Source organism: Brienomyrus brachyistius, chromosome 3 (genome assembly GCF_023856365.1).
Source record: "Brienomyrus brachyistius isolate T26 chromosome 3, BBRACH_0.4, whole genome shotgun sequence".
NCBI classification, from domain to species: domain Eukaryota; kingdom Metazoa; phylum Chordata; class Actinopteri; order Osteoglossiformes; family Mormyridae; genus Brienomyrus; species Brienomyrus brachyistius.
Window position 1 is genome coordinate 35,927,849 of NC_064535.1, and position 18,922 is coordinate 35,946,770.

The following is an 18,922-nucleotide window of genomic DNA, read 5'->3' on the forward strand; positions in this document are numbered from 1 at the left end:
TTGTGTGTGTGCAGATTTTGATATTTAATTGTTGCGTACTGGTTCATTTCCTGTTATACTCTCAGAAAGACTTTAACCATGAAGTCATACTTACGTATTAACATTTGATTCATGGTCATTATCACTAGAAAGACTAAAAACATGACACGATTTGATACATGGAGTTATTTATTTTTTATCTTGAAATTAGAACAAAGTCACATGACTGCTCTTTCCCACAGCCCAAACACCAAACAAAATCTGTTTATATATGATTTCCAATTCACACGATTTTAACTGCACACTGCTACCTCTCCTATAGACCCTGATATGTAAATTTATACCAGTCACTAATTTTAATCTTTGAGGTTAAATGCATATAAGCAGAACACATTACATGAAGGATCAAACATTAAATAACTGGATTAAAACTCTTCATGTCTCCATCTCTACAGTTTGTGAAGCACAAATTCACAAGTTCATGGCTCTGAAGAGCTCTTGCAAAGTGGGAAAACATGCAAACGCGAACCCAGAGCTGTGAGATGGACGTGATCTTTGGTGAGACCCTGGGTTGTCGTCTTCTACCTCTTTTGCCTTGACCTTTGATCGTGAGATCAGCCTGACTTCAGGTCTCTTCTGCTAGTGGATCTCCACCCCTGGGCTTAAGCTGTGTTGAACTTGCTTGGTGTCCCAGACTCCAGGGTGTCTTCAGACCTGGCACTTGAACTAAAAAAAGGTTTTCTCCACATGTCAAACCCATCTGCCACATTTTTCCTTTCACTGATTGCTTTGGTTGTTCCCTGGATGAGACTCATACTGATTATACGCAGCAGTAAATCTAGCATCAGTTAAACAAAATGAATTACTAATTACCAACAGAATACCATTTCAAGCAGTACACAAAAACTTTAACTGATGTGTGTTAAATATAAGCATGCATGCATACCAACACAACTATTCAGATATATTTTCCTGTTCTACCATAATTTTAAGATTCATTTATGTTTTTGCAGAACCTTTATGCATACTGATCCTCATCCTCCTTACTCATTTCTTTAAATGAAGAATTTGTAATTTCTTTGATCTCTTTCATTTTCTCCTCAGATACTGGGGGTAACATTGGCTGTAGCTCCATTACAATCTTCTCCATTCTCTCTTTTGCCTTCAGATCAAATTTCTTCCTGTTTGTTACCACAAGATCCCTTATTGCGTCTTGAGCTGCATCACATGCATCTTGTAATTTTTTGCGTTCAGTCTCAAAATCTGGTTTGCTGGGATCCAGAGCCATGAGTTTGCCCAGACTGCTGACCCTGTCCATCAGGTGTTTGTCAGAAACCTCAACGTAGGTCCCTGAGATCATGTTAACCAAGCTGGCTACATTCGACGCAGCAAGGGCCTGCTGGTACATTGCATCTTTGAGATATTTCTTTGTGTCATACGGCAGCTTTTTCTGAGATGCCTGTCCAGCTTTTTTGACAAAATTTGTCAGAGAGGTACTCAGGCAGGATTTCACGATGTTTGAGATCATCTGAAAGAAGCGGACCATCTTCTCCCACTGCTCTTTCACTCTTCCCATCGCATCTAGACCCTTAACCAGTACCTTAATGGTGGTGTTGAAGTCGATCTCTTTCACTTGACAACCCCGCAGTGTGACTAAGATCTCTGTCAGCTCCTTCTGGTTTTTCTCCAGGTTTGCCAAACTCTCTTTTTGCATCTCTCTTGCCTTTTCCATCTGAGTTTTAGCTTCCTCTATGCGGTAACGGGCGTTCTCCACCGCCATCTCACCTGCCCGTTTTCCTCCACCTTCTTTTGCTTGATGCGGCGGTTCAGGTTGGAAGGCTGGAGTGTTTGTGAAGGCCTTGTTGTCACAGTCTAATTTCCGACACTGCTTCAACAGCTCCTGCATTCTTCCAATCAAGCCCTTTGTCTTGGCAGCGTCGCATTTCCCGTCAGGTGCGATCTTTGAGAGCTCAGAGCACAGTTCAATGGCGTCTGTGCAGATGTCGAGTGTGGCCTTTTTGGCTTTACAGTCTTTCTCGTCCTCCACTGAGGTTTTTATCTGAGTATATTGTTCCCCCACATACGCCGTCTTTGTTTTGTCTTCCTTTTGATCGTATATATCAGACCATTTAATTTGCTGTTTGTCAATGAAGCTGTTCAGTGTCTGGGCCAGTTTCAGAATCTGCCCTGCTTTGGAAAGTACGTTGCTCATAGCGCCAACGTCGTCATGGTCCTTTTTGTCCTTTGGTGTTTCTGCCATGCTTTTAGTTGCATGTGAAAATATACCTAACAGACCATCAGTGAGTCCCTCTACAAAGTTCATGCCAATCACATCCCACCCAGACGGCAGTGAATCCATTGCTTTATCAAAAGTCTTCTGTGACTCATCTAAACGTTTATTCATGTCCTCAAGTGTTTTCTGAGCCCTTTCCTTTGCTTTCTCTGAATCCTCTTTTCTCATATTTGTCTCCTCAATTTTACGCTTGATAGCCTCCAGATCATCACCATATACCTTCTTTGCACTTATACAAGCTTCCAAAAGTTCTTGGATCAGATAAATTACAGCGGTGAACTTTTTCTCTGCTTGATCAGCCAATTTTACACATTCATCTGATATAGTAGATATTTGTTCTATTTGGTCAGGGAGACAAATTTCAACAAGCTTATCATCCTCCTTCAGTAATATATTCACTGACTCCTTGATGTAAGCTGGCACATTGCCAGTGTGGAGACGGATCTGGTCCATGTTTGTGTGAGCTGTATTGAATGCCGCCCATCCGGCATTAGCCACTTGCATAAGACAGGCACGGAATGAGTCTGGGTACTTGATGTACTGAAACCCACCAGAAGGAGGCTTTTGGCCAATGGAGAAATCTACATTGGAAGAAATAAAGACCAGCTCCCCTAGAATGGCTATGGAGACTGGGGCAGGTACCAAGTACTCCTCCCAGTTAGCATATGGTTGCATTATTATTTTGGTGTCATCTCTGAAATCCTGAGCCTTGGTAATTGATTGGGTAGCTTTCACTAAGTCTCCCATTGTCTTCTTTCCTGTAAGGAAACAGACACAGGTTATAGATAGTATGTACTAGAGGTGCCTACAGTATTGGTGTCGGTCAATATTCATTAAAAATCCATTTATCAGCATTGGTCTGATGTGTCCACATTGGCCAATATTGCCGGCTGATATTTAAACAAGTTTTTATATTAAAAGTAAGACTGTCAGCTGCCTTAATTGAGATTATGCACTCAGTTTATGTGATTAATCAGGCAGCATTATTCTACAAGTTTGGATTTGTGAATAAAAATGTGAATAATTTGTGCTTAGTTAATTGCCTTTGAGAGTAATTGTTAATGAGACTTCATAATCTACAAATGGATTTTAGATTAAAATTTTTTTTGCATGATTTACATTTAAACAAAATGATTTAAAGAAGCATCAGAAGAGACAACTATCTTTCGATGTATCTTAGTTTTTAATCTACTTATGAATACCTTTAAGGGTGGGATGTAAAAACTCAAATGCTGGAGTCAAATTCACCTTTAAAAGATATATTTGTAATGCGTGATGTAATCAGTGATTAAAAAGCAAAGGACTTAATTTTGCAAACATTATGACATTCTAATGTAGATTCTAAGTCAGTGCTCGACAGCAGTGGATCAGACATTCAAGACTTGTCATTTTCTGCTTGTTTTCTGACTTTCAGGCACCATAACTAAATGGGATAAAATGAGTGTTTCTTGTACAAGCGCCGTCCAAATTGTTAAGAATTACATGAAAGTGACTACAATGACCTCAGCAGTCCAAAAAGCACGACACGAGCAGATGAAGAATGTAGTACAGAAAGTTCAATAAATCTACTGTCCTGAGCCAAAGCAGGGCTCTTCAGTGGGCTGTGGGAGTGTGCCTTCACGCGCATTATTATTTAAGAATGAATGATATATATTAATACATAAACCATGACAGCTGAAATTAAAAGCTAACAGACCCAGATCTATGCAGGTTATCGCACTGTTTTGTAGTGAAGGATGAGGGACTGCATTGGCTCATTCACCACTTAGAAGTGGGGTGGCCACTTTAAATCTAAAAAAATACTGTAAGGACCGTCGCTGGCACCACCCGCCCCCCACCACCCACCACCCTCCACACCCCAGGCTTGCGCCCCACCCCAAAATCTTAATAGCAGTCAGGGGTTGGATAATGTACTTTGAATATGGATAATTAACTAATAGATTGTCTATGGTTATTGAAAGATTTTCATACGAATTAGCTGTAGCCTAATATGTGCAGATACACAACAGACAGCAGTTATCAAAATGGGAAGAGCTCCACCCAATCAGAAGGGGGCAGGATTCCAATCTGAGGCAACGGGGCATCTGCTTACTGTTTTATAATATGTGGTGAAATCGAAACATAATTCATAAGTCATGCAATGTTAATTCACATGTGGGATATTAGATACTAGTTGGCTTACTGTACAGTTATTTCCCCCAAAAGGGGGTAATATGACCAAAAATGGGAATTACTTAAAAAAAAAAAAAAAAAACATAATTCAGACCACAGTAAATAAATTCGGTAAAACTTTCTATGAATGTCATGTCTGTAGGCTAAGAATCTATGAACACATTCATGACACGTTATAAGAATGACTGTGAACATTTATAATAAGGCATAAAACATTATATCTGTTTGTTAAGCATTATGGATGATTTATAAAGCTCTCATCTATAATGGCCTATACTGTAGATCCTTCATAAGGCAGTACAAAGCCTCTTTAACGCTTATGCCGATAATTATAATGCATTATGAAAGTATCTACAGTGCATGATAGATGACAGCTTAATTGGGATTTATGAAGTATTATAATTAATACTATGTCTTATAACAATAGAAGATGCTGTAATGCTTTATTAAATCTTATACTGACCATTATAAAGCATTATGAAGGTATCTATGGTTCTTTATAGATTATGGCTTTCATACATTTTTCTGTAATGATAGCACAGATTATGCAGATTTTAATGAATCAAGAAGAGAAGATTTAAGCACTCTATTTTGTAGTTATGTAACTGTCTGATTATTATATTACATCCATCCAACCCCCCTTGTCCCAAACTGTACCAGCTATTTGGTGTATAAATGGGTGGCTGGTTTTAGTGTAAATGTGGCCCTGGACCTGCTTAAAATACTGTTTTCTGCTATCGGTGCTTTAACCACCAGACAGCCAACGACGTTTATGCAAGCTTAGATTACGTATTTTGATTATTAAATGTTAGACAAGTTTCTCTTGCATACCTGTTACACTGTTCATGAAAAATAATCTGGGAAATTTACCATGTAAATTTGCATACTTACCTGGTGATGCAGTAATCAGAACAAATACTTGCAGGTACTTGCAGCTTCCAAGCCTTCCTGTCTCAGACTTTGTGATCTCTGCGGTTGTCGTGAGCAGCTTTTATTCTCTGCCCTCTCTGTCCCGCCCCCTGCACCCCCACCTCTCACACGCATCGATTATTCGTTCATGCACACAAACACCATATATGGTTATCTCATGCAAACACACTGCTTTACGGATCAACAATAAATGGTGCTATTACTGTTTTATAAGCGTATTAAGAGCATTGCAGACTTGTCCCTGTTTTCATGTTAACATCAGTCCGAAGTTGGCTCTCCATGTTTTCTTTGTAATAGTGACTGTTGCAAACGCTGGAGGGCACTATTATACATCTATAGGGAAGTTCGACTTTATTTCTCAGTATTCACTCTATATTTCTAGCTATTTCAGATTTATTTCGGGAAATGGCGACTTTATTTCTCACACTTCTTACTTTATTTTTTTCCTGGTGTAACAACCAGCTAGTAGCCGGATCCTCCGCTTCTGCTGGCGCTTTACGGTCCGATACGATACGCTTACAGTAGCAGGCAGGAGCGGAGGCTGCAGCGGCTGTGTGTCTCCAGGGTTTTCACATTTACAGTCGTCATTTACAGTTATGGTCGCCTACATCGGAACATGAGAGGATAACGGTCTTGTAAACGTTAACCAGAATAGAAACAAAGAGTAGTAAAACATATCTTTCACCTAATCATCTGTGATACAGGCATGTCTATCTTTCAAGATACAAGTCCCATGCAAACACTCGCGTCTCACGAATAACTGAATAACTCACACCGAGGCAATGAAGGCAGTACCAGTGTCATCCCGTTTTACTGTTAAAATGCAGTAAACTAACATGAAATACACAATATCTAAATCCGTATACGGTCCATTCTTCAAAAACCAAAGCGGAAGAAAACAGCGGCGTTTTATGGTTTTTCTGTTTCAAAATTACAACGGAAAAAAAGAAAATCAGGAAAAGAAAGAAAGAAAAAAACAGGCTTCGAGTTTTTCTATTTTAAAACCAAACAGGAAAACTGTAAATCACGATTATTGTTTCGTTTCTGTGATATTTACAGGAAAACCACTGGATGCTGGACAACTTATAAGACATCGAAAATAGAACATATCCCTGCCGAAAAAACATTATAGGCCAGCATAGCTGGTTACCAGCATGACCAGTATAAAGCGTGCTGGTTATACCAGCATATGTTGTGCAGCTACACCAACACCAAACCATCAGAGACAAGCATGGAAATCATGCTGGTCTATGCTGTTTCGTTTTAACAGGGATTTGGCTTATGCACTGACCAAAAAAGAATAAAAAAATGTTTGGCAGTGTGAGGCAGCTTTGTGGGTTAGGAACCAGAACGTTGCTGGTTCAAATCCCATGATCGGTAGAGTGATCTCACGATTAGGCCAATAACTCCAATTGCTCCAAGGACTTCCATCTATCCATCCATCCATTTTCCAAACCGCTTATCCTATCCTGGAAGCAATGGGCACGAGGCAGGGAACAACCCAGGATGGGGGGCCAGCCCATCGCAGGGCATCCAAGGACTTCCATATTAAAAAAAAAAAAAAAACCCTATAGTTCATATAAGCGTCACGCCCTGCCCCTCCTGTCAGCATTGGCCCCGGACCTCCTCCCCCAGGCATGGCCCCTAACGAGCCCTAACAAGCTAGGCCTGGATCCTATTTCACCTCGCCTCCCTGCCTCCTGGTTAATTTCTCCCAGATGTCGCGTGTTAGATTCTTGTGTTATCTGTGTATTTAATTGCTCTCTGGTCCTGTGCCTGCTGGTTTGGTCAGTGTTGCTGGTCTGTACTTCTGTTCTTGCTTTGTCTTCTCGTTCCCTTCATGGGGGGGTTTCCGACAAGACGCTGCAGTGAGGGTCGTTCCCCTCCCCGTGTGCCTGATTTTTATATATGTTCACTACATGTCAGTGTTTTTCCTAGTATGATTATGGCCACATTCATACCAAAAACACACTGGACAGGTTTGGCACTCAAGGGAAAAGCCAATCGGAAAAATAAAAACTTTTACATGAACTTTTCATTTTACCGTATATGATAACATGCACTGTGAAACAGCAGCAGCACCAGAAAATGTCTATTAAAAACAGACAATTACTGTCAGATGAAAAAACAGCACTTTCGCACTCACTTTTTTTGGGTCAATGTATCAGTTTTTATGAGTAGAACAAGCCCAAGTTTACCAAATAATATTCCCAATGTCATTTAAGGTAAAGGGCCCAATTCAGCATCTGATGCAAAGTGGCACCAGACACGATGTCCATGTCTCTGCCAGCATGAGCATATTCACCATTTTATTGTTGTGTTTTGCACGCAGGCTGCCCAGTGCGTCTGATCGGAACCATTCAGGGGAAAATGGCACAGTAACACAGCCTTTGGAGGGAATCGGGCTGAGCCTTTTCATTGGCTTGGCTTAAAAATAATAAAATTCTAATTAGAAATAGCGGCACTAATGATTACATACAACAAGAAAAAGCCTGAGTCCAGGAATTCTTTATATTTTCATTCTATTTTAAGTTAAATGACTTAGACACAGGAGTAGACACAGGAGCTGCAATCACCCTCACTCATTTGGATTTTCCCACCGCTGGTAAAACAACAGAATTAATTGGGGTTGGTAGTGGAGTGCTAATGGCAAAACAGTCTGTTCCCATACATGCACAGATTGGTAGTGATCCAATTGTTATGAAAGTTTGGATGTCAAAGACGCATGAGGACTCCATGCTTGGGGCAGATGTGATGAAAGACAACTATTACATTGTTGATTTGGCTAACCGAACACTTAGGAAAGGTGAGGGAGATACAGATTATGTTGTTATCCCAGACAGGCACGCAGTTGCTACTGTAAAGGGTGTTTTAACATATGACTTGCCAGACCCTTTGAGAACAGACAACCAGAAACTAGCAGAGATATTGCAGCAACACAAAAAAGTGTGTGGGCCAGACATAAACATGACTGTGGGAGAGTCAAAAACATGGAAGTGCACGTTCAAGGGGATGACCCCCCAGCGCAAAGACAGTATAAATATCCTAGAGATGCAGAAACAGACATCGCTCATGTTATTGATTCGCTGCCCGACCAAGGTGTCCTAAGGACATGTGTATGCACAGTCAACTCACCTGTGTGGCCTGTAAGGAAACCTGATGGTTCATGGAGGCTGACTATTGATTAGACAGATAAATGCTTCAATACCTTCTGCAGCTGCGGTGGTGGCAAGGACCCCAAACATAATGGCTAGGTTACAAAGCACATCAAAAATATACTCCACTCTGGATGTGTCCAATGGATTCTGGTCAATTCCAGTGCATCCTGACAGCCAGTATAAATTTGCTTTTACCTTTCGAGAAAAGCAGTACACATGGGTTGTTTTACCACAGGGTTTCCACAACTCACCAACACTGTTTCACCAGTGTATGGCTGACATATTAAAGGATGTGAGCAAATCGGAGCAGGTTGTTCAATATGTAGATGACTTGTTGATCCAGACAGAAACTGATGTGGAGCATTTTGAGCTTCTGGAGGAGGTATTAGACATCATGAAAAAAGCAGTCATCTGGAGTGGTGGAGAGAATGAACAGGACTCTGAAGACAGCCTTGAAAAAGGCTGTCCTAGATGCTGGGCAGGACTGGTGTCGCCACTTACCAGGAATCCTAATGGCCGTAAGGGCCACCAGCAGTAAAGGTACTGGCATTAGCCCTCATGAACTGATGACAGGCAGGAGGATGCCCTTGTTGCATCCCAACATGGGAGATGTGCTGAAATCAATTCTAGATCGAGTGCAACATGACCAGTTTCTGAAAAATGTCCAGAGGACTCTGGAAGACAAACTACTGTTTGCCGCGCACAATATGGGAGTAGCCCACCAGGGAAACAAGAAACAATGGGATGATGCTGTAAAACCCAGCATCCACAAATTTGAAAAATGGGAGCAGGTATTGGTCAAAAATTACCTTCAGAAAGGGCCTTGGGATGCAAATTGAACAGGACCACATGAAATTGTGGATACCTGTGGGGAGGGCAATCTCAAGCTTAGACTGAAAGGGAGGAAAGAACCAGTATACAGATGGTTCCATGCTGACCAATGCAAATTATATAAAAATCCAAGATGTTAACCTGACATAAGAATAAATGCTGCACTTGATGTTTTCAGGTTTATATAGCATCAAGCCATGACACAGAGGAGAAACGATCAAGGGGGGCTCATCCGGTCCTTCCTACTCATGGTACGCTTTGCACTTGCGGACTGCAGCGACACAGCAAGCAGATGTATGGTGCATGACAATGGAACAACATACCTCCGGTACAATGACTACAACGTGATATGCCATGCAAACTCAACATGTTCAAAGACTTCCCTTGGACAAGAACAATGCCACTGCTCTGCAGGACTCATGGGAAATGGAGTTAGTAATTGTGAGGACATTGATGAGTGCAGAGGAAGTAAGCCACCTTGTGGTCTTAACCAAATTTGCATCAATACAATTGGGAACTTTAAATGTAATTGTAAGCTGGGGTGGGGAATGAATCGGGAACAAAGGTGCAAGGAACGGTGTCCCAGGATGTGGCCCATGCCAGTCAACGGAATAATCACTGTTCCTACACCCTACACATATATAAGCAATGTAATGCAAACTACCTGTAAAATTTGAGCATATAGTCAAGAATGCTATTTCAGAAGTATTATCGTAGAACCACACAACCCAGACAATAGCATTTGCTATGGCTATACCCATCTACCATGATAAGGATGTGTACCGTAAAACTTGTAATATGATCAACATGGGTAAACTACACGACCACACTTTGACTAAAGTACATAGAGACCATGGGATGACAGTACAGGATGGAATAGCAATGTTAGTACTAGAAGGTTTAGAGGGTTGCAATATTGGTAGGAATATAATAATGTGCTCAGGTGATCCAGGTCTAGGTTGTGGGTGGATGAACAGTATTGACGCACACTGTGTGATCTCCACAGAAGTGGTGAAGCCACAGTATGTGGACATCAGGTTCATTGGTAACAACACCTATTGCATTAATGCAATTAACAACAGTTTAACCACAACCAAGTTACAGTGCAGAGCACCAAGCAATGCTTTCCCCATTCAGGTGATCTACCCAATGAACACTGGAGACAGAAAATTGTACTATACCAAGAATAGGACTGGCCTTTACTTAGACGACCCTTATGTAGAATTCCTCCAGCCTGAACCTTTGCCTGAAACAAACAGGATTCAAGACTTCCAAGAGGTTGAGCAGCAACTGGAGGTTCAGCTGCTTAAAATGCATGAGCGTGAGAAGGAACTGACAGAGCAGGTCAGTAACTATATCAGTGGAATGTCGACGCTGAAGGAGAACTACCAGGACATGTACTGGGATGTACTGTTCAAAGCAGTGATCACTGCAGGTGTCATGGTGCTGCGGCTGGGTGTGGCCTTGATGGGCTATCTCAGATTCCTAAGGGAACAGCGGAAAAGGGACCTTGGATATGTGGAGAGGAAAGTGTGCATGACACAAAGTAGGGTGTAGGTTATGGAGACGGACAACCACACCGCTATGACCACCCCTATCCACCCCTTGTATGTTGACCATTGATCAGTGTGATGCTGGTACTGTGCTCTGGGTAAACCTCTCACTGCTCTTGCACTGAGGCTCAAAGTTTAAGGGGGGATTATGTAAGGAAACGTAGTAAAAATGCCCCAAGGTTCTTGGTTGATCATTTGAATACAGACAATGTTAGGAATTTATGATCATGGGGGAAACCAGAGAGAGAATGGGGGGTTCCGGTTGGCACCACTAGGGTGATAAGGAAGGCAATCGAATTACAATGATCATAAAAGTCTCCACCTTGTCCTGTCCCGTCCCTGTCTCAGGATCCTCACACTCCAGGGGGGTCACTCTTTATATGTAAATTCACTCACAACACCGACACACAGCACCTTGGTGGGGAGGGCCTTTTGGGGTATAAAGGGGGGTGAAGAATTGTCCTCAATTGGTATCTGAGCTGCCTTTCAGTACCCGGTGTGTCTCTCAACACTGTATTACATTATATTATTTTTACTGTTCAATAAACCCCCATTTTGCTGAAACCGTGGAGACCCTGCAAGTGGATTCCCTACACAGTCATTAATCACAATCTGCAGTCTCAGCACATTTATTTTATGCCGGGTGACGCCAGTTGAAACCTGCCCCACAAGCCCAATAATTTACCCAGATTCAATCATAGGCTGTGAAAGGCTTCAAATCCAGTCTCAGCACGTCTGCGGGTCCTTGAGCAAGGCCCTTAACCCCCAGCTCATGGGGCACCGCTACGGGTGGCAGCTCTCAACAGGCAACTTACTCTACAAAGAGCAAGGTGAGGGAGGCGTAAAGACAATTTCCCTATGGGGAGTAATAAGGTATCTGTTATTATTATTATTGTGAATCTTATGAAGGCTTGCGTCAGCATTTTTCCTGAAGGGTTTAGTGCATTTTTTTGCCTCAAGCAAATCTCCAGATATTTCATAAGACTGCAAAAACAAATAAACACAGAGACTTTGCAGGTTCAGTAAGACGCGTGCTGTCCTGTTTTCTAGTGTTTGGCCATTTTTACTTGCACAACGTTTAAGTTCACTTTTGAGTTATTGAGTTCACTGGTTAAATGAATGATTAAACCACCAAAATTAGCATGATTTAAAAAGATAAAAAAATGTTGGGGGCGGGGGGGTTGAATAAGAACAGTCAACTACAGCTTGTTAAACAAAAAAAAAAATCATTAAACAAATTTTAAAAAGTCATGGTACGTAGGTTACAAAGTACAACTTTATTGGACTTAAAAGTGACTGAAAGAATTCAGTTGTTTAAAGTCGATGATGTATTGTGCAGTTTAAGGATTTAAGGACATCATGCTAGGTTCAATAAGTAAGTGCAGGATTTCTAGATTACTTTCATTGCAAAAGAGATTTGTAAGATTGTGTCATGTATTGCAGATCAATAACATGGTTGTCGTTAAGCAGATATCCAGAACTTTCTGGCCTCTGCTGATGTTGAATACAGTTTTTGATCTTCAAGAAATCAGTATATTCAATTTTAAACATTATTTTATTTGATACTCTCTGGGATCAAGTCATTCAGCCACAAGTCAAGTTACTGATCCTGAAGTGAAGCTTTCAGGTACAGTAGAATGTTGCAGGCTGACCTCAAGCAGGATCCGAGTCATGCAGGCCCAAGCCTCCCCAGAGGAGAAGAACATGTGGGCAGAAAAGGGGGGCATGGAAACAGAGGGCCTGTGGTGCAACAAGGAGGGGAAGCCAGCCCTCCCTATGGGAATTAGGCAACAGGTCATGGAGGAGGCACACGGTGTGGGTCATGTGGGAACAGGACAGATGCTACACAACTTAAGAGCGTGGTGGCATCCGGTCCTGAAGGATATAGTCCAGGAGTTTGCGAGGAGCCGTGAGATCTGTGCGCTGCACAACCTGAGACCCACGGTAAAACCAGAAAAGGGTCAGTTTCCAGCATGTTGTAGGACTGGAGAGGAAATAGTCCTAGACTACACAGACATGATAATACCGGTGCGCGGGATGCGATATGTGCTGATGTGTGTGGATGCATTCTCTGGATGGCCAGAGGCATGGCCCACAAGGAGAGAATATGGGGGCTCAGTGGTGAAGTTCCTAATCAACCAATATATACCCAAGCATGGGTAAGGAAAAGGAGCATAGCGGCCTGAAAGACGAGGCAGGACGCGAGCTAGTGAAAGCGATGGTGTTACAACGGGGAAAGTGGAGAAAAGAGGGAAAGAAACAGGAGCAGGAGAGGCGAGCGTGGGCTCGCCTAGCCATTTTCTGGCAGTGTGTCGATCACCTGCATAGGGAAAGTGGAGATAACGATAACTGTGACCCAGCCCCAGATGGGCAGGGAGCTGGGAAAGGCGACAAACAACCCCCAGCGTACACCAGCCGAGGGGGTTTTCCCACCGCTCCCCCTGCGCACATGTATCCAGTAATACATGTTACTGGTGGAACGGTTCAGGTTCAAACGAAGGGAGAAGGGAGCCTCCTAGGTGGGCATTGCTGTAGTGTGGAGGAAAAAGATTCAGATTGTGAAACCTGTAGGGAATCCGAGGGAGAGAGTAAGGGAACCCCTGGAAAAGGCATAACTAAACAAGCATTTCAGGAAAGGGTGATCAGAAAGCGAAAGGAGGAGGCAGCCCAGGGTAATCGAGGCAGCCTCACCCCTCTCTGCGAACGGAGCCGTATCCAGAGAGAGGAAGTGGAGATTATCGGTGAATTGTCTGGGTATTGTGATGAGGAGGAGGATGAGGATGAGAAGGTGTTGATCGATTTGGAAGGTGAGCAAGACGAAGGGCTAGAGCAAGGGAAAAGGGAGTCAGGGAAAATGACCCTCAGGTCCCGCAGTCTAAAGCGGCGAACAAACCTGAAGCCTAAGCAGTTTCCCCTGTTAAGGGGAGCTTCAGGGGACCCTGAGAGATACAAGCCGTTCTCTTTAGGAGACGTGCAGGCACTAGCGGATAAGATGCCCCCCCCTGCAGATGGGGGAGGACATTGGATGGATAAATTAGACCAGCTGACGCAGGGAACAAAGTTGGCCTTGGGTGATTTCAGAGCAGTGGCTGCGAGGTGCCTAACTAAACACTCTCTGCAGGAAATAGAGGAAATGGCAGGGACACTCACTCGCGGTGACAGTGTGACTCTAACAGACGTAGTGCTGGGCTTGGGTGAAGCCATGCGGGAGATGTTCCCCGCCCCAAGTGGGGCTAGCGTGCCAAAATTTACTTGGGAACCTAAAATACCTCCCAGGGAATATCTGGACAAATGTAAGGAGGACTGGATTCGGAGAACGGGGTGTCACCCTGGGCAGGCGGGAGTTCAGCAGGAGTGGTTCAGGCGAGCGGTCCTGGAAGGTGTCCCTGAGCAGGTGAAAACAGCTGTTTTGGCGAATCCTGATCTCCCAGGTGCTGATTCCCCCGTGTGGGACAGACATGTGTTGCATCATCTCCAGAGAGCGAGGGATGAAGCCACAAAAGAGGAAGGCAGCCTGAAAGAGTTACAGACACAGCTGTTGAAGCTGCAGGTGGGAGAAGCGAGACAAAAAGCACAGACTTACAAAAAGAAGGGGCAGGGGAGACAGATGGTGGCAGGAGCACCACCTCCCCAGTTCGGCGCATGGGTCGGACAAAACCCCAATTACAGTAATCGAGGTTGGGGTCCCCAGCCATGGGGAAGAGGCCGTGGGGGTCGAGGCCGGGGAGCCGGGAACTGGGGGCGGGGCCGGGGTATGTCGCAAAGGTGGCCACCGCAGGGAACCTGTTACAGGTGTGGTAGGGCTGGCCACTGGGTCAGAGAGTGCCCAACAGGACGGGTCCCTCCCAGGGGACCCCCAGCAGAACAAGTGACCGCACCTACCCCACAGGCTGTTCCTGGAGGGGGACAGTACCTCACCCTCACTGGATCAGAGGACTGGGAGAGGGGGACTCCTCCACGGGAGGCCCGGGGACACGGGGGAGGCAGACCCCATGCTGTCCCTAATGGTCATGGACAAAGAACTGCCGTTCTTGGTGGACACAGCGGCCACATATTCGACATTGAATGTGATGCCTAACCAACAACACCTTTCCACCACTACAGTGACCGTTGTGGGCTAATCCGGGAAGGAACAGAGACTGCCAGTGACTAAGCCTGTGAGAGTGCGGTTGGGGGGACAGACCTTTCTACACCCGTTTGTGGTCTCCGCTGCAGCGCCTGTGAACCTTCTGGGGCGGGACATGCTGGTGAAGCTGGGAGCTTCAATTTTGTGCAATGCTGATGGTTTGGTTGTCACCCTCCCAGAAGGGATCCGCCTGCCATGTGACGGAGCGACGGGTGGCATGGGGCAGTGGCTGATGCAACCTGTGTCACAGCACCCAGTGGCTGACATCTACTGGGGCCTCCTGCAGCCTAGCCCGGCGGGTATCCTGGCGGTGTACTCCACGTGGCATCCCTGGATAGCCCTCCTGGAACCCTATGTTCCTCCGCCCGACCCCCCACATGTGACATTGTTTTATGACCGTAATTCCACAGAATGGTATGGGGACCTATTTTCTGAGCAACTGGAAGGCCACGAGTGGCAAGTTGCATCCCAAAACATTTATGTAGGTCCCGAGGGGGTGGCCTCAGCAGTCCACCTGTCTCCTGAGCAACTGCCCTGGTACAGGATGGGAGAGGAGGCGGTGCCACACGTCTCTCTCGCCCTACATCCTAAGCATCAGGCCAAAGATTTAGGCCCTATGGTGAAAAGAGCCATTTCAGCTACGGACTGGGTTCCCACCCAGATCCCTCAAATCTCGTACTCCCCCTCCTGCAGTTCCTACTGTATTCAAACTAAGGTGACAGACACAGCCCTGTTACAGCATGAACAATTGTCTAGGGACCATGGTAGGGAAAAGATGGATCATCCCAGTGCAGCAGCACTACTGGCTTCCCTGCCAGACTCCCTGTGGTCCACGGGCCCCACTGATGTGGGTTTGGTGGATTGCACGCCCGTCGACTTCCTATTGCGCCCTAAGGCAGGACCCCTTTGGGTCAGGCAATACCAACACAAACCAGCTGCAGAGGAAGGGATAGCGGAGACTGTTGCCGGTCTCTTACGGGCAGGAGTGTTAGACTGTTCCACTTCTCAGTGGAATACTCCTATCCTCCCAGTTGAGAAGGTAGGAACAGGCAAGTTTCGTATGGCGCACGACCTGCGCGCTATCAATGATCTGCTGCTGACTCCCACTGTTCCAGTTCCTAATCCCTACGTTGCTCTCACCAACCTTACTCCGTCCCAGACATGGTTCACGTGCATTGATCTGGCTAACGCTTTCTTTTCTTTACCACTAGCACCCCACTGCAGGGACGTATTCTCGTTCACGTACAGGGGATGCCAGTTCAGGTACACGCGTCTCCCACAGGGATTTGCTCTGTCTCCCGGGATTTTCAATCAGGTGTTGAAGCAGTTGTTGCAGGGCTGCCCTCTCCCTGATGGGATCATCCTCGTCCAGTACGTCGAGGACTTGCTTATCGTGGATCCAACTGCGGAGGCGGCACTCGAGGCGACTCGGTCAGTGCTCCTCTGGCTGGCAGAAAGAGGATTCAAGGTCAGTAAGGACAAGATGCAGGTGGCCAGGACGGTGGTTTCCTTCCTGGGGAGGGTCCTATCTGGTAAGGGGACAGGGCTCTCTCTGGCCCATCGGTCAGCCATCCTGAGTCACCCTAAACCCATTACTGTGAAGGACATGTTGTCCTTTCTGAGACTGACCGGCTACAGCGGAACTTACATTGCAGATTACACAGGTCTGACGCAACCCCTGAGGGCTCTGGTGCGGCCACATGGCCTGCGGAGCCTCAGCGCCACTCTGACATGGGATCAACCTGCAGAGGAGGCTTTCATTACTCTTAAGCAGAGGTTAGCCCAAGCAGCTGATCTGGCACTACCTGATTATTCTCTTCCGTTCCATCTAGATGTTCTGAAACTGAAGACGTTGTGAACGCCATTCTGTTTCAGAAAAAGGGGGGTGAGAGAAAGGTACTAATGTATATTAGCACTAAATAAACTCGACACCACAGAACAATGACATCCATCATGCACCAGACATGTGGCAGGAGTGGCAAAAGCCGTGCAGAAAACAGCACACATTGTGATGGGCCATGCCCTACACATCCTGACCACGCACAGTGTGGTGGCCTACGTGAACTCACAAACGTTCACAATGACGTCTCTGAGACAGCAGAGGCTCAGCAAAATTTTAGAAGCACCAAATTTAACTTTTGTCCATGAGGGCATCAACATGGCTGATCGAATGGGGGAGAGGAGAACCCCACGAATGTGAGGCCAGGGTCAGGAAAGAGGAAAAGGTCAGGGAGGACCTAGCAGCCAAAAAGATAGAAGGTACAGAGGAGTGGTTTACTGATGGATTTTGTTTTCGAACAGAGAGTGGAAGTTTGCAAGCAGGTTTTGCAGTGGTAGCGAGAGAGGGCCTGGGATTTAGGACACTGAAAGCGGAGAGATTGGAGGGGGCCCAATCGGCCCAGAGAGCGGAGATCAGAGCAGTTATCGAAGCGCTGAATTAGCAGAAGGTAAAAAAGTCACCCTCTATTCAGCCTCAGCGTATGAGGTGGGGGCTGTGCAGTGCCTGAGGGCTGGATTCTTAACTGCAGGAAACAAACCGATTAAGCACGAGGCAGATATGAGAGAGCTAGCGCAAGCATTGATGCTTCCTGAAAAATAGCCCTGGTAAAATGCAAAGGACATGAGGGGCCAGGGACAGTGATAGCACAAGGAAACCAAACAGCAGATGAGGAAGCAAAATTGGCAGCAGGGTATGAGGTAAGCAGACAGATGGTTACGGTAGAAGAGGAACTGGAGGGACAGGGCAGGCTGACCTCAAGCAGGATCCGAGTCATGCAGGCCCAAGCCTCCCCAGAGGAGAAGAACATGTGGGCAGAAAAGGGGGGCATGCTAACAGAGGGCCTGTGGTGCAACAAGGAGGGGAAGCCAGCCCTCCCTATGGGACTCAGGCAACAGGTCATGGAGGAGGCACACGGTGTGGGTCATGTGGGAACAGGACAGATGCTACACAACTTAAGAGCGTGGTGGCATCCGTTCCTGAAGGATATGATAAAGGAGTTTGCGAGGAGCCGTGAGATCTGTGCGCTGCACAACCTGAGACCCACGGTAAAACCAGAAAAGGGTCAGTTTCCAGCATGTTGTAGGACTGGAGAGGAAATAGTCCTAGACTACACAGACATGATAATACCGGTGCGCGGGATGCGATATGTGCTGATGTGTGTGGATGCATTCTCTGGATGGCCAGAGGCATGGCCCACAAGGAGAGAATATGGGGGCTCAGTGGTGAAGTTCCTAATCAACCAATATATACCCAAGCATGGGTTCCCCGAGAGAGTGAGGTCAGACAATGGATCCCATTTCAAAAATGAGGATCTGCAGAAAGCAGAATGGGCGTTGGGACGTAGACATGCTTTTGGGACAGTGTATCATCCCCAGTCCCAGGGGAAGGTGGAACGCATGAACCAGACGGTCAAACAAAAATTGGCAAAAATCTGTGCACAGACTAAATTGAATTGGGTTGATGCATTACCCCGGGCACTGATGTCAATCAGATGCTCCATAAATCGGGGTACAGGGTTCACAGAACTCAAGTGGAAATCGGCACAAGAAGGGGTAAGCACGGCCAAGGCATATTATGATGGATTACAAGTTCTTGTACAGGTTTCCCCAAGCAGGTCCAGGAGACGAGACCAGAGGTCCGACCAGCCAAGCCACATACGGCAAAGTGGGTCCTTGCGTCTCACACAGTGCGGCTGAAAGGCAAAGGTGAAACCTGGTACCATTGGAGCCAGTGCGCAGCGGTAGCAGAGCCCAGCAGATCCCTTGCCGAGATCCAGGAGGACCTCGCCAACAGCGCGGAGCAACCCGGTTCGGCTGAACCAGCAGCAACTCAGGTCCCAGCAGAGGGGAAGAATGATCCCCTGACCTGAGTCACCCAGCA

The 18,922-nt window shown here is 45.7% G+C and overlaps 2 protein-coding genes across 2 annotated transcripts in view; both read right to left on the reverse strand.

The window, feature by feature from the left end:
• Positions 1 to 18,922, reverse strand: part of LOC125739313 (uncharacterized) — a 74,101-nt gene that overhangs the window by 45,479 nt on the left and 9,700 nt on the right. The window lies entirely within an intron of this gene.
• LOC125739312 (uncharacterized) lies at positions 151 to 5,475 on the reverse strand. Its single transcript, XM_049009302.1, has 2 exons — positions 5,336 to 5,475; positions 151 to 3,030 (listed from the first exon to the last, which is right to left on the reverse strand). The coding sequence occupies exon 2, from the start codon at positions 3,017 to 3,019 to the stop codon at positions 998 to 1,000; it is 2,022 nt and encodes a 673-aa protein (XP_048865259.1). The 5' UTR covers positions 3,020 to 3,030; positions 5,336 to 5,475; the 3' UTR covers positions 151 to 997.